The sequence below is a fragment of the Orcinus orca genome, chromosome 20 (assembly GCF_937001465.1).
Source record: "Orcinus orca chromosome 20, mOrcOrc1.1, whole genome shotgun sequence".
Classification (NCBI taxonomy): Eukaryota; Metazoa; Chordata; class Mammalia; order Artiodactyla; family Delphinidae; genus Orcinus; species Orcinus orca.
The window spans coordinates 58,618,328-58,632,099 of NC_064578.1; the positions used below are offsets into that span (position 1 = coordinate 58,618,328).

General features: G+C 56.1%; 2 protein-coding genes across 4 annotated transcripts; both read left to right on the forward strand.

Moving 5' to 3' along the window:
• The first annotated feature begins 1,377 nt into the window (after positions 1–1,377).
• On the forward strand, positions 1,378–7,281 carry RPS5 (ribosomal protein S5). Its single transcript, XM_004283249.4, has 6 exons — positions 1,378–1,533; positions 2,277–2,385; positions 5,708–5,917; positions 6,075–6,203; positions 6,976–7,074; positions 7,161–7,281. The coding sequence occupies exons 2-6, from the start codon at positions 2,278–2,280 to the stop codon at positions 7,227–7,229; spliced, it is 615 nt and encodes a 204-aa protein (XP_004283297.1). The 5' UTR covers positions 1,378–1,533; position 2,277; the 3' UTR covers positions 7,230–7,281.
• Positions 7,282–7,422: 141 nt separating this feature from the next.
• Positions 7,423–11,879, forward strand: RNF225 (ring finger protein 225). 3 transcript variants are annotated; one of them, XM_049703319.1, is made up of 3 exons: positions 7,423–8,152; positions 8,679–9,591; positions 10,837–11,879. In XM_049703319.1, the coding sequence occupies exons 2-3, from the start codon at positions 8,690–8,692 to the stop codon at positions 10,937–10,939; spliced, it is 1,005 nt and encodes a 334-aa protein (XP_049559276.1). In that variant the 5' UTR covers positions 7,423–8,152; positions 8,679–8,689; the 3' UTR covers positions 10,940–11,879. The 3 variants fall into 3 exon arrangements, with proteins under 3 accessions (XP_049559276.1, XP_033267700.1, XP_033267698.1); XM_033411809.2 differs by having other exon boundaries at positions 7,423–9,591; positions 10,661–11,879; XM_033411807.2 differs by having other exon boundaries at positions 7,423–11,879.
• The last annotated feature ends 1,893 nt before the right edge of the window (positions 11,880–13,772 follow it).

The following is a 13,772-nucleotide window of genomic DNA, read 5'->3' on the forward strand; positions in this document are numbered from 1 at the left end:
GAGGGCCCCCCAATGATCAGAGAGGGTCTCTCCAGGACCAGGAAGGAACCTACTTAGCTCCTCCCCAACCCCAGTAAAAGGTCCGAGGCTGCTGCTCTGTACATACCAAGGCAGAGGCCAGGGATAAGGCCACAGGCTGCAGTGGCTGGGGGCCTTGGCCTCTCTGGGTGCGGCTCCCAGACTTCAATCCACCCGAGCCTGAGGTCTAACCCGCTGCCCAGACCAGCTTCAAGGCTTGTGTCCCCCTGAGCAGTGGCATGAGCTGTGACTGACGACGACAGTCCAAGGGGGCCCAGAGTTTCTGGTCTGAAACGCTCCTGGAATTGGGATAGGGATAGGGGCGAGCCTTTATAGTCAGTCAGTATCCTTTACAATCAGTCAGCAAACGTCGCGGCTGCTGAGCACCTGTAATGCGCATGCCCCGAAGGTGGGCAATTGGGGTTGGTGCGGACAAATGAAGGACCGCCTGGGTCACGTGGCTGGGGCCCTTCGGCTCTGAGAAGGGCAACTCCCACCCTTAGACGATGAGGTGGGCACCTGGAGGTGAGGAGCCTCAGGCGCCTTGGAGACCAAGCTCTGCCAGATGCCGCTCCCTGCCATCTGCAGCCAGCATGGGTGTGCAGCTACAGTGGTCGCTGCCTCTGCGAAGCCCGCCGAGGAGGCGTCCACAACCCAGTTCGGCTCCAGAGTCTAGGCGGGGGATGTGAAGTCTTGGCACGTGCTCTCCACGCAGACCGCCGGTGTCACTGGGTGCGGCTGCAGAGTGCGCAGGGCACGCACCACCGTGCCTGCCCTGCACTCGATCAGTGACCTCGGCAGCACAGGCCCCAGCTGGATCAAAAAGGGCGGGGGCTGTCCCTCAGGCTCCTCCTCCAGGGCACCTCCCCGACCACCTCCCGCACGCGGTAATGGGGCAGGAGAGGCGGGGGCCAAAGAGAGACAATGGTCGGTCGCGGGGGGACCCCGGCATGGGGTGAAGGGAAGGGTCCCCTTTCGGAGGCTCAGGCCCCAAGCAGCCCAGAGCGCGCGAGTGTGGGGGAGGGGGGCCCGCGAGTGGTGCCCGCCCACGCGCGCGGGGCCCGGACCACAGCGGACAGCAGTCGCGACGCCCTGGCCTCACTGAGTCGCCGGGTCCTGTATGGGCAGCGACGAGCGCGGGCCAGACTTCTGCCCTCATCAAACATGGCGGCGTTGACCTCATACAGACCTCTGCGCCTGTGCAGGGGACCCCTACGAACTGGCAAGTGCTGGAAGTTGGACATCCGCCAGGCACAACCTTTGGGCCCGCTTCTGCAAGTACGCATGCGCCGGGGGTTTACGGTTTCCGTTTGTCCCAGAGGGCGCCTTTACATGCTCGCTCCGAATTGGTCCGTAAATACGCCTTGTTCTTCTGCGCACGCGCGGCCTTCGGTGACCCGGAAGTTCTCGCCTCCCTTAAAAGCGTCCGCCCGGGGCGTGCGGCCTTTTCTCGTCTGTGCCAGGGCGGCGCGTGGTCTATGCTAAGCGACCGAGACGTCTCAGGTGCTGCTTAAGGTGAGGCTGCCGCGGAGTCGGAGGTCTGAAGGCCGATTCAGGGTCTTCCGGGAGCCGTGGGTTGGACCCGAGACTGGGGGCTTCCCTCGAGCAGGGGACAAGGATGGAGGCGGGGGGAAGGTTACTCTCGCCCCTTTGCTGATGCCCCGCCGCCGCCGTAGCCTTGCCCCCAGCGGACTGGGGAATGTTGGCCTGGTCTGTGCAGTTGTACTTTATTTATTATAAGAAGTTCCCGTTATCTTTACATGCACGATGCACAGTTTGGTCTGGGCACGCTTTCTCCTAAGTAGCAGCCTCTAATCCCCCCGTCGGGGTCGGACACCAAATTCGACCTTTGCACTGGTAAAGCGCAGAATTCATACCATTGCTCCTTCTGTTTTACTGATGAGGAAGCTGAGTCCACAGCGGCTTGTAGATTCTCCTAGGGTCGCAGAGCTCTTGAAGAACAAGGTTGGGGTTTGACTTCGAGCGGATGCAGCATCAGGGCATTTGGCATCCCCTGCCCGTGTCTGGGCCGCCTTGCAACCGTTGAGGGGGTGCGTGCCAGCTGTTAGCCTCAGGGTTTCTGGGTGAGAGACAGGTGTTTCTTGCTGACAGATGAGTGGATTTTTTAAGGTTCCACAAGGTGGACTCAGATGTTCACAGCCTTTCTCAGTTCCTGCTAACTTCCCAGTTCTCAGGTTGTGCGCTAACCTCAGAGTCTGTGGTGAGTGTGCCTGGGCTTTGACAGTTTCTGTCCCTAGGATGACGGAGTGGGAGACAGCTGCACCTGCAGTAGCAGAGACCCCCGACATCAAGCTCTTTGGGAAGTGGAGCACCGATGATGTGCAGATCAATGACATTTCCCTGCAGGTGAGGAGGGTGTAATGATTGTGCTTCCCAGCTGGGGGTGGGGTCGCTTGAAACTTGTAGCTGTCCCACTAAGTAGAGTTGAAGATGGGACAGGTAAAGAAGGGATCCCTGGATCACCACACCCATCGTGTCTGTTTTTCCTTGTATCCTGTTAGAGGTTGCTACAGTTTTTGTCAGGAGATGGTTCCTTCCTCAGAGGGAGTATCACATCCCACAAGTTGTTTAGTTAATTGTTTTGTAGTGAAATACACAATTTATTTATCTTTTTAGTTTCATATATTTTATTTTTTAAAGGTCATCTATAAGTTTTGAGTGTTCTTATTTTCCTCAAGTATTGAAGATGACAAGGACAATACTTCGTTCAGGCTATAAAATTTTATTTAAATTATATGTTTTAGAATTAAATAAAAATGGACAATATTTTTCAAGTTCAGAAGTTGTGCCTTGGAGGGAAGAGTCAAATTATAAAGATTCAAATGCCTAAAAATCTAAATGCCTTACCGTCATCCCTCAGTATCTGAGGAGTGTTCTTTCCAAGAGCCCCCAAGTTTACCAAAATCTGCAGATGCTCAAGTCCCATAAAGTGTAAGGGCCCAACGTTATCATTTTGTGTGGGGAAATCCAGTTGTCCCAGCAGCTTTTGTTTTTGTCTCTTGGAGTTTTCTGTATCGTACTTAAATTTAGGCAATAAAATGTAACTTCAATCTCATTTATACATTATATGTATATGTCCTAGCACCATTTTTTGTTTGTTTGTTTTTGCAAGAAAATGAACCCTTTTATTATGATTAAAGGGTCAGTACACCAAGATGACATAGCAATCCTATATGTGTATGCACCAAACAACAGAACTTTGAAATACATGAAGCAGAAACTTACAGAACTTGTAAGAGGAATAGACAGTTTCTCAATTATACTTCAGGACTTCATCATCCCTCTCCCTGCAACTGACAGAAATACTAGACAGAAAGTCAGCAAGGATGTAAAAAGTCTGAGTAATAACCCCAACCAAGAGGATTGTGAAGACATTTATAGAAACTTCACCCAGTGACAGCAAAATACACATTCATCTCAAGAAGCCTTACAGAACATTCAGCAAGATATACCACACCGTGGGTCATAAAACAAACTTGAACAAATTTAAACAATCAAACCAAACGTGAAACAAATAAGAAATCAGTAACAAAAAGATACCAGAAAATGCTCCAAACAGTAGGAAATGAAACAATATACTTCTAAATAATACAGGGGTGATAGAGGAAGTCTCTAAGGGACTCAAGGGGTAGTTAGAACTGAATAAATTGTAATGAAAACTTGTGGGATAAAGCTGGAACAGTACTGAAGGAACTTTCTATAATAATGATTTGTTAGAAAAGAAAAAAAAGTTTCAAATCAATAATCTCAGCACCCCTCAAAAAATAAAAAGAGCAAAATACAACTAAAGCAAAGTAGAAGATAGGATATCATAAAGATCAGAACAGAAATCAGTGAAATTAAGAACAGAAAGGTAAAGGGACTTCCCTGGCGGTACAGTGGTTAAGACTTTGTGTTCTCAATGCAGGGGGCATAGGTTCGATCCCTGGTTGGGGAACTAAGATCCCCCATGCGCAGCACCATTTGTTGAAGAGAGTATTTATCCCATTGAATGGTCTTGGCACCCTTGTTGAAAATCAGTTGAGCAAGGATGTAAGGGTTTGTTTCATTGGTCTCTATGCCTATCCTTTTGCCAGTACCACACTGTCTTGTAATAGGGGTTTTTTTTGGTTTTTCTTGGCGGTACGCGGGCCTCTCACTGTTGTGGCCTCTCCCATTGCAGAGCACAGGGTCCGGACGCGCAGGCCCAGTGGCCACGGCTCACGGGCCCAGCCACTCCGCGGCACGCGGGATCCTCCCGGACCAGGGCACGAACCCGCGTCCCCTGCATCGGCAGGCGGACTCTCAACCACTGCGCCACCAGGGAAGCCCTGTAATAGGTTTTGAAATTGGGAAATGGGAGTTCTCCCACTGTATGTTGCCCCCATACTGTTTTACACTTGGCCTCATTAGGACTTTTGTGGGGCCTTCATAAAAAGAAATTTGTTTTGTGACTGCATTGGTATAATGACGAATAAAATTCAGGTTTGATCATATTTTTCCCTTTCTTCTTTTAAAAGAAATTAAAACTTTTTGTTGCCTCTAAATATATCATGGTACCTAGGTACTGAGCCTAACAGAATTCAAACCTGTTTTTCACTCAATGTCTTGTAGAACTGTTTTCCTTCATGGGTTTGTTGGGGGAGAGGTCTGCAAACTTAAAAGGGCCAGTTAGTAAATGTTTTATAAAGTCTTTGTAGGTCACATGTGGTCTGTCACATGCGTGTTTACTTCTTTGTTTTCTTTTTCTTGCTTTTTTTTGTACAACCCTTTAATAATGTAGAAACGATTTTTCACTTTCCCCTGGTCCTCTCCTAGGGGCTGGGAAAGCAGAAGTCAGCTGGTATCAGAGTTCTCACTCTCTTGAAAGCTGTGCTGGGCTCTACCATGGGGCCCAACAGCTTGACCAAACACTTGCTGGGGCATTTGGTATTCGCAGTTTTTTTTTTGGCACAGTGTGAGTCCCTGCATGGACACCTGTCTGTCTACTTGCCTGTTTGTGCAAGTGGTCCTCTCCAGGCTAGACACCAGACTGTTGTGCCTACATCAGAATCCTCTGTGTTCTTTTCCTGTTAATCCTTGTATTTGTAGAAACTCATTGTTTGTACATGTTCTCATGTGTGTGTGGTAGAATGACTTTGTGTAGGTTTCGTACTGGAAATATCAAAAGTGGTCCTCACATAGACAGTTCTCTGACTCAACCCCCTCGAATGGTTTAGTGTTTCTAGACACTACCTTGGAATATGTATGTATATATAGGCAAGATTGTTGAATGATTGTTTTGAAACACTGGTTCTCTGGGTTAGTTCCCCCCACCCCTACCCCTTTAGGGGTACATTTTTGGGGGTCAGTAATGAGGAGTGCTACTGGCATACTACAGTGCACGGGACAGCCCCTCCAGAACAAAGAGTTATTTGACATAAAACGTCAGTGCAGAGTGAAGAACACTTTTAAAACAAGACTGGTATCGTGGGTGGTTGTCTACTTAGTTTTCCATACCCTTCCTCCCATTAGAAAGGAAGTACTCTTTTTAGTGTCCTGGTAAAGTCACTTGCTTCGGTTTTACTTTTCTGTGGCAGGCAGGTGGGTGGGGGCTACCCTGAGTGGGTGTTCAGTCTCTCTGGTCCCCTGCCAAGATCCGTCCTGCTCCTGACCGTGGTCCCTTCACCCCCTCTTCCTGCTGCCCCAGGATTACATCGCAGTGAAGGAGAAGTATGCCAAATACCTGCCCCACAGTGCAGGGCGCTACGCGGCCAAGCGCTTCCGCAAGGCGCAGTGCCCCATCGTGGAGCGCCTCACCAACTCCATGATGATGCATGGCCGCAACAATGGCAAGAAGCTCATGACTGTGCGCATCGTCAAGCATGCCTTTGAGATCATCCATCTGCTCACAGGCGAGGTAGGGCCCTGAGGCCAGGTGGGGCAGAGTGCCCTTAGTACACCCTAAAGCCAATGGCCGCCCCACGATATGCATGCCAGCGTGCTCCAGGTTTTAGGGGTGAAGGGTCGGGGAGGGATGCTTGCCCGGTATCTGGCTCATGGCCCCCTTCTTTTAGAACCCCCTGCAGGTCCTGGTGAATGCCATCATCAACAGCGGCCCCCGGGAGGACTCGACCCGCATTGGGCGTGCTGGAACAGTGAGGCGGCAGGCCGTGGACGTGTCCCCGCTGCGCCGTGTGAATCAGGTGGGCTTGGGGCTTTGGGGCACACGTGGGTGGCCAGGAACAGCCACCAGGCTCTGGCAGAATCCTGCCTGGGGCAGCAGAGGCTGGCAAGTGGGAATGTTCATCTCTGTCTGCATGTTTACCTGAGTGTCAGGTAATAAAGGCTTCCTGGATTCCCACCCCACGCAGAGCACGTCCTAGCTCTGGGCCCTCTCCTGGGCAGCATTAGATTGAAGGGCCTGTTTCATTTGGGTATATGTTTTTACACTGTTTTTTTTTTTATTTTCTTGGACCATTTGAGAATCAGTTGCAGGTGTTTTGACCATTTCCCTGTTAACATTTCAGTGGGTGTCCCCCTAGAATAAAGATGTTCTGTCCCCACCATCACCCCCAAGAAATGTAACAGCAATCTAACATTTGACATTACATCACTGTTCCAGTTTATGGAGCTGTCCCCAAGCATACCCTTTCTAGCTGTTCGTTTTCAGTCAAGGGTTCCAGGCCAGGAACACATTGCATTTCCCTGTCATGGCTAGTTTTAAGTCACCTGTCATCAGGGACCCAGCTTCAGCCTTTGTGTCCGCACACTTTTTTGTGCCCCTCAGTCTGATCCCAGATCTAGCAGCATGGCACCTGGGCAGCGCTGTGGGCTCCCACTGTGTCTTGCCTCAGTTGGCCTGCGGATGGCAACGTGGTAGGCAGCATTTGTTGGGTCCCAGGGTACTGGAGAGCCGTGTCCCTGCGTGGTGTAGGGGCAACCCCTACTTAGCACAGGAACCCCTGTGCTCCCTAGGCCATCTGGCTGCTGTGCACAGGTGCTCGTGAGGCCGCCTTCCGGAACATCAAGACCATTGCCGAGTGCCTGGCAGACGAGCTCATCAACGCTGCCAAGGTGGGTGAGGACACCGGGGGGGGGGGGGGGCGCGAGTCTCAAGGGGAGGGTCCTCCGACATTGGAACTAACCATCCCTTCTTGCAGGGCTCCTCCAACTCCTACGCTATCAAGAAGAAGGATGAGCTGGAACGTGTGGCCAAGTCCAACCGCTGATTGCCTGGCCACAGCTGCAATAAACCTGTTTGCCCTTTGGGGTGGCCCCACCCACCTGTGCCACTGTCTGTGCTCAATGGGGAAGGGTATCTGGGAGCAGGGGGTGAGGGGCAGGATGACTGGTGTTTCTGAGGAGCTGCCCATGTTCCTGGCATGTCTTCTGGTCTGTTGGGACCTGGACCCACCAGGGAAGTGCTCGGCTCAGGAAGCACCACTGACTCAGAACCATGGCACCCTGGGCTGCAGGCCTGGCTGCCTGGACTGTTCCAGCAGGTGTTGGAAAATGAGGGGTGGGGTTGTCCTGGCAGAGATGTCACTGGTCTGGGGAGGGGCTTGGTGGCTGCAGCCCACTGCCCTGAGAGGTGTGTTGCCAGGAAGCAGCCCCAGGGTGAGGAAGCCAAGGCCTGGGCTCTGGACCAAGACAGTTTCTAGCCCCTTGTCATTGGCTGGAGAGGGCTGGTCCGGTCCAGTCTACTGTGGGGTCAGCCTGCCCGGGACTCTAGAAGTCCCACTCTTCCTGGACACGCTGCCCCTGCCCAGAGCCACTGATACCCCAGGTTGCACTCACCCCACCAGTGGCTCTAGGTGGAGGATTCATGAGGTGTTGAAGACTGGGAGTGGTGGTGGGGACCCCCCCTCCTGATGAGCCTGGACTGTCAACGTCCTGTCAGCCTGTGCCTCCTTCCTTGCACCCCCGACATCTGGCCGATGTCGGGCTTGGTGTTCCCTGTCCTGGTGGCCACCTCCCTAGGGGCGGGGAGGGCAGTGTGACAGGTGTGGTGGGAACCTGGCATCTGGAGGGAGTGGCCCCACCACAGGCACCCTCCCATGGGGAGGAGCATTAGTATCCAGCGGCAGGTAGGCCGAGGGTTGCAGGCAGAACAGGCAAGGAGGCGCCAGCCAGAGGGAGGAGGCACCAGCAGGTGGGAAGAGCCTGCTGGCCCGCTGGGGTCTGTCACTGGGGAGTCTGACTCCTGGGCTGCTGGCCACCTATCCTGAAGCTTCCATCCTCCTTCATCTGCTTTTCCCGTTTGTCTTCTGTGGTCTCCCAGGGTCTGTCTCTGCCCAGCTTTCCTGGGAGTCCCTGTCTCCTCTCCACGCCTGTCTGGGATCCTTCCTGGAGTCACCCAGGTCCACCTGGCTCTTGGCTGGGGCATCCCCCAAGTGTAGCTCAGAATCTGCGGTGCTCCGTTTGTCTGTCCCTGTCCCTAATCCTCTTCGGAACCCCTCTGGGTCTCACCTGCCTGTGTGCCTCCAGTCCAGATCTCTACCTGCACACTCCTCTGTCCCAACTCCCAGTCTCCTTGCCTACTGGGCTCTGCTTCCCCTTCTCTGGACGCCCCTGCCCTGTGTGGGGTGATCCTTCCAGAGCCCAGCCCCTGACCCTCCCCAGATCCCCTCTGGCGTCTCCCCCCGGCCCCTTCGCTGCCTGACCGCCTGTCCCTGCAGGCCGGGTCCAGATGCCCTGCCCTCGGCCGCCCTGGATCCGCCGCCCCCGGGTCCCCCTGGGCTCGGAGCCTAGCATCCCGGGCTCGCCGTCCACACTCCGGCCCCCCAGCAGGGGAGAGGACGAAGACGAGGGTGATGAGGAGGAAGGGGACGGCAGCCAGGGACCCATCCTGCCGCCCGCGTCCCCCGTGGAATGCCTCATCTGCGTGTCGCCCTTCGACAGCGTATTCAAGCTGCCCAAGTGCCTGGACTGCAGCCATGTCTTCTGCCTCGAGTGCCTGGCTCGTCTGTCTTTGGCCACGGCGGGCGGCGGCGACGCGGTGGCCTGTCCCGTGTGCCGCGCGCCCACGCGCCTGGCCCCACGCCGCGAGCTCCCCGCGCTGCCCACGCAGTTCGGCCTGCTGCCCGGCTCCGCACGCGCCCCGCCGCCGCTCCAGGGCTCCGTGCGCTTCGACCGCCGGCGCGGCCTGCTCTACGTGCGGCAGCCGCCGCCCGCGCCCGAACCGCGCAAGGCCCGCCCCCCGCCGCCGCCGCCGCCGCCGCTGCGCCTCGGCCGCCCGCTGTCGCGCCGCCTGACGCTGGCCAGCTCGGCCCGGGTCTTCCACGCGGCCGTCGCCCTGGCAGTGCTTGTGGCCGCGGGCCTCGTGGTCACGGGCCTCTACATCTTCTTCCTCATCCCGCGCGCCACCACCTCCAGCCCCGCTCGGCCCCAGCTCGTGGCGCTCGCCCCGGCGCCCGGCTTCTCCTGGTTCCTGCCTCGGCCCACGCCGGCGGCGCCCTGGATCCCCGGCTGGATGCCGCGCCCCGTGGGCCATGACCTGAACGCCGCCCCACCGGGGGCGGCAGAGGACGCGCTGGAGCCCGAGGGGGTTCCCGAAGAGACAGAGACGCCGGACGGGTCCTTGGACCGCAGGTGGGGGGCGGAGGCTTGGCCTGACTGGGCCCCGCGGGCACGCGGCGGGTGGAGGCGGTGGGGGGCGCAGTAAAAGCATCCGCGCCGCAGGCTCTGCCTCAGGCCTGGGGACCCCAGTGTCATCCTGATGTTCGCCATGATCCCCGTGGAGGCCTTAGAGGGCGCATGGCAAGCACCCATTTCTCTAGAGAGGCCTGGCATCATTAGCACGGAGCAGGGACCCTCTCAAGGAGCACCCCTGACACCAATCTCTGTGGGCATCCAGCTGTGGGACCCCCATGTCTGTAAAGGTCCTGCTGGGAGGCACTCATAAACCAGCTGGGGGTACACTCGATCCTCAGCTCTTGTGGGAGTCCAGCTGCAGGGTCCCTCTGACCAACATCGTGCAGTGGCCCTGCTAGGGGTACCCCATCCCTGATCCTCGTAAGTGTCCTACTGAATACACCCCAATCATCAGAACTCCAGGAGAACGCTCATCCTTGGCTGGCACCAGAGCTTAAGTCTCTGATTTACTCATCCTTTGGGCTTTCTGCAGGTGCTGGGGGCCCCCATCTTTGGATGGCAGACTATTCCCTGGCCACACCTGTGAGTGGCCCACTGCAGGACCAACCACCCCACTCCTCCCCAGGCTGTGGAGTTGCTGCCTGCAGGCTGAGCCTGGGTGGGATCCAGCCATCTCCATGTTGGTCCTGCATTTGCTGCCTTACAGATCTGGCTGGGGCTTGGGCTTGAAGGGGGAGGTGTGGCCTGGCCAGGACTGGGGAGAGACAGACAGGGCCTGAGCCTCAAAAACTGGCTTCCACTTGGGTCCTGAATATCAACTTGCAATGGGACCTCGACTTCCCCTATGGCTAGTGGCTTCTGAGATTCTCCTAATATGCTGAGGGGCAGCTGCGGTCACTGAGCCTCAAAGAGGCCAAGGTTGCCCTCTGGGTCAGACAGTGTCATGTGATTTGGGGTGAGGGATCGCTCCTGGACATCCCTGGCCCCTCTCCTTAGCCACTAGAGCCCTCATCACCCCCATCTCCACTCATTAAATACTCAGTGTCGGTTACTTCACCTCCTCCAGGGCTCCATCAGCATTTTGTGGCAAGCCTGCTGTACACCAGGGTGAATGAAGCCTCAGCCCTCCTTCAGCAGGGAGAGTGGTCCTCCTCTCAGAAGCCTTCCTGGGTTAGTCACAGTGGTGTAGATAGCAGCCACCTTCTGCACAAACTAAACATGGACTTTCTGTCTCCCCCCCAGGCCCTGGAGCCCCGAGTCTGCCTCACTTCACCCCAGGTTGGGATCCAATATGCCCCTCCTCATGCCTTCCCTCCTAACCCCCAGGCTGGGAGAGTTACGGTGAGGGAGTAGAACTGGCAGGGATGGGCCCAGCCAGGGGGGTCAGAAGGGGCCCTTGGCTGGTGGTGCACGGAAGAGAAAGATGATGCTTTCTGCCTGAGGGTGTTCAAGGAAGGCTGCCTGGAGGAAGAGGCCTCGGGGCTGTATCTTTTTTTTTTTTTTTTTTTTTTGCGGTACGCGGGCCTCTCACTGTTGTGGCCTCTCCCATTGCGGAGCACAGGCTCTGGACGCGCAGGCTCAGCGGCCATGGCTGATGGGCCCAGCCGCTCCGCGGCGCGTGATATCTTCCCGGACCGGTGCAAGAACCCGTGTCCCCCGCATCGGCAGGCGGACTCTCAACCACTGCGCCACCAGGGAAGCCCGGGGCTGTATCTTTAAGGATGCTAAGGGGTAACGCCAGCTGGCATTGAGGCGGGGGGGGGGGGGGGGGGGGGGGCCTAAGCGGGGAGCTGGTGGCTGAGGGCAGTGGGCAGAGCTGGCTCCTCCCTGTCCTAACGTGCTTCCTCCTCGGGACTGTGGGGAAGGGTTGCTTCTCCACCCTCCCAGCTGGGAGCCTGAGACCTCAGTCTCTCTTCCCGTAAAATGAAGCTGACTTCGATGTCTGCCCGCCCACTGCCCACGAACAAAGGGGCTGCCTGAAACCACCCCGGGGCTAGGATCAGAGGGGACTCCTCCCGACACTTGCCTGCCAGCCACTGTGGCCACCTGGAGCTGTGCTCTCCCGGCCCTCCCAATGCCCATTCCATCCCTGCCGGACGCACCCCTCCCCCCAACGTATCTGCCCCAGGCTTACTCCTCCTTCCACTGGTCCCAATGCCTGTGAACACCCAGAGAGTGGGGGTTAGCCTCAGTGCCTGGCATGGGTGCCCAGGGACGCCTTTACCGGCCAGACTTTGGTTCTCGCTTCTGTAAAACGGGAGACAATAAACTACTTGCAGGAAGAATTCGTTCATCCACAAGTATTTATTGAGCGCCTGTTGTGTACCAAGGGGGGACTCGGGGGACCTTGTGAACGAGGGACTTTGCATGGCAGATGGTGTCCAGAGGGCTGAGGAGAGGAGCCATCATCTTGGCGACACTGCCTCCCCCTCCACGCTCGTGGGGCCCTCAACTCCCCAAACCTTTTCCAGGCCCTCCGCCAGGTCTCCTGCGTTTGCCCCCGAGGGGCGCCGAGTGCTCCACTCTACCGGGATCCAGCCAGCCTTTCTCCTCACGAGGGTCGGGGAGGCCTCTGCCCACACCACACTCGTCTCCTGTCATTGGGGCCTCTTCTGTTCAGGCCGAGGGAATAAGGCCCACGGGGGGCCCTCGCTGGACCCTGAGAGCGGAAGTGTCCAGCTTACAGATGGGGAAACTGAGGCTGGGGGCGGGGCAGGGCGTGGATTCGAACAGGGACCAGAGAGCTTTCTGCAAAACACCTCCCCTCAACTCCACACCCTGACAGGGCAGCCTCGCTTTTCCTTCCTCCCCGGGCCCCGAAACCGCAGCTCTCCTCCGTCCTCCGAGTTTGCCATCCTCTGAGTCTTTCCCGCTCACAAACCTAAGCGGTGTTCGAGGCGGGGAAAGCTAGGAGGTTGTCAGCAACGCGGACCAATCGGAGGCCGCATTCTGGGATGGGGGCGTGACGTTAATTGCCATAGCAACCTGGCCCGCCTTCGCCCCGCCACTCTGTTGGGCTGCGCGCGCATCTTGCCCCTCCCGGAGCCTGGTGGGAGGAGCAGAGAAGGCGCGCCAGTGCTTATAGCCAATCGAAAGCTTGAGACTGTCGTTGCTATGGCGATTTTGCCCGCCTTCGGCCTGTCGAGCGCATCGTCTGTGTGTGTGTGTGTGTGCGTGTGCGTGTGCGTGTGCGTGTGCGTGTGTGTGTGTGGAATTGGGGGAGGCGTGTGTGTGTGTGGCATTGGGGGAGGCGTGTGTGTGTAATTGGGGAGGCGTGTGTGTGTGTGTGGAACTGGGGGAGGCGTGTGTGTGTGTGTGTGTGTGTGTGTGTGTGTGTGTGTGTGTGTGTGTGTGTGTGTGTGTGTCCGACCAAACAGGAGCCCGAAGCTGAAGCGAAGGCCGACCTGGGAAGTGCTGGGATCCTCCGTCCCAAGGGGGAAACAGGCTGGAATGGGGAGCGTCTCCCCTAGGGGCACACACCTTGGCGGGGCAGAGCTGGGCCTGTCCTCCTGAGCTGCGACTTCCTCTGCCCTGTCAGTCTCTGCAGAGGCTTGGGCCAGAGGGGCCAGGAGAGACCTATGACCTGCGTCCCTCCTTCTGGGGCATGTATGTTTCCACTCTAATGGCCGTGGAAAACGCCACATTGGGTATGGGACTTCTCCCAGGAATCTTCCAGAAATCTACTCGTTTTTATTTTTAATAATAGCTTTCTTGAAATGTAATTCACACACCATACAATTTGCCCATTTAGAGTGTACAATTCATCGGGTTGTTAGTATGATCACACAGTTTATGCAGCCATCACCACTATCGAATTCCAGAACATTTACAAAAGAAGCCCCATACCCTTTTGAGTCATGTCCCATTTCTCCTTTTCCTCAACCCCTGGCAACCGTTAGTCTACTTTTTGTCTCTATGGATTTGCCTATTTGCCGGGGACCAGCCCCAGCTGAACAGGTTTCACCGAAAGGGGAGACGGAGTCGGCGTGGACAGAACACAAGACACCTCAGAGGATGCAAGGATCTGCCAAATTTATTTTCATAATTCCGAAGCTTTTATACTGTGAGGCAATCTCACTTTCAATCTTAACAATCTAGTTCCCTAGCCAAAAACCCCTTACAAGCCATAAAACAAAGATCAAAAACAAAGGTACAAAGCCATAAAACAAAGGTCATTT

Coding starts and splice junctions, on each gene's coding strand:
- RPS5 (XM_004283249.4), top strand. CDS start 2,278: ATGACGGAGTGGGAGACAGCTGCACCTGCAGTAGCAGAGACCCCCGAC. Junction 5,918..6,074: donor TCCATCTGCTCACAGGCGAG/GTAGGGCCCTGA, acceptor CCCTTCTTTTAG/AACCCCCTGCAGGTCCTGGT. Junction 6,204..6,975: donor CGCTGCGCCGTGTGAATCAG/GTGGGCTTGGGG, acceptor TGTGCTCCCTAG/GCCATCTGGCTGCTGTGCAC.
- RNF225 (XM_049703319.1), top strand. CDS start 8,690: ATGCCCTGCCCTCGGCCGCCCTGGATCCGCCGCCCCCGGGTCCCCCTG. Junction 9,592..10,836: donor GACGGGTCCTTGGACCGCAG/GTGGGGGGCGGA, acceptor TCTCCCCCCCAG/GCCCTGGAGCCCCGAGTCTG.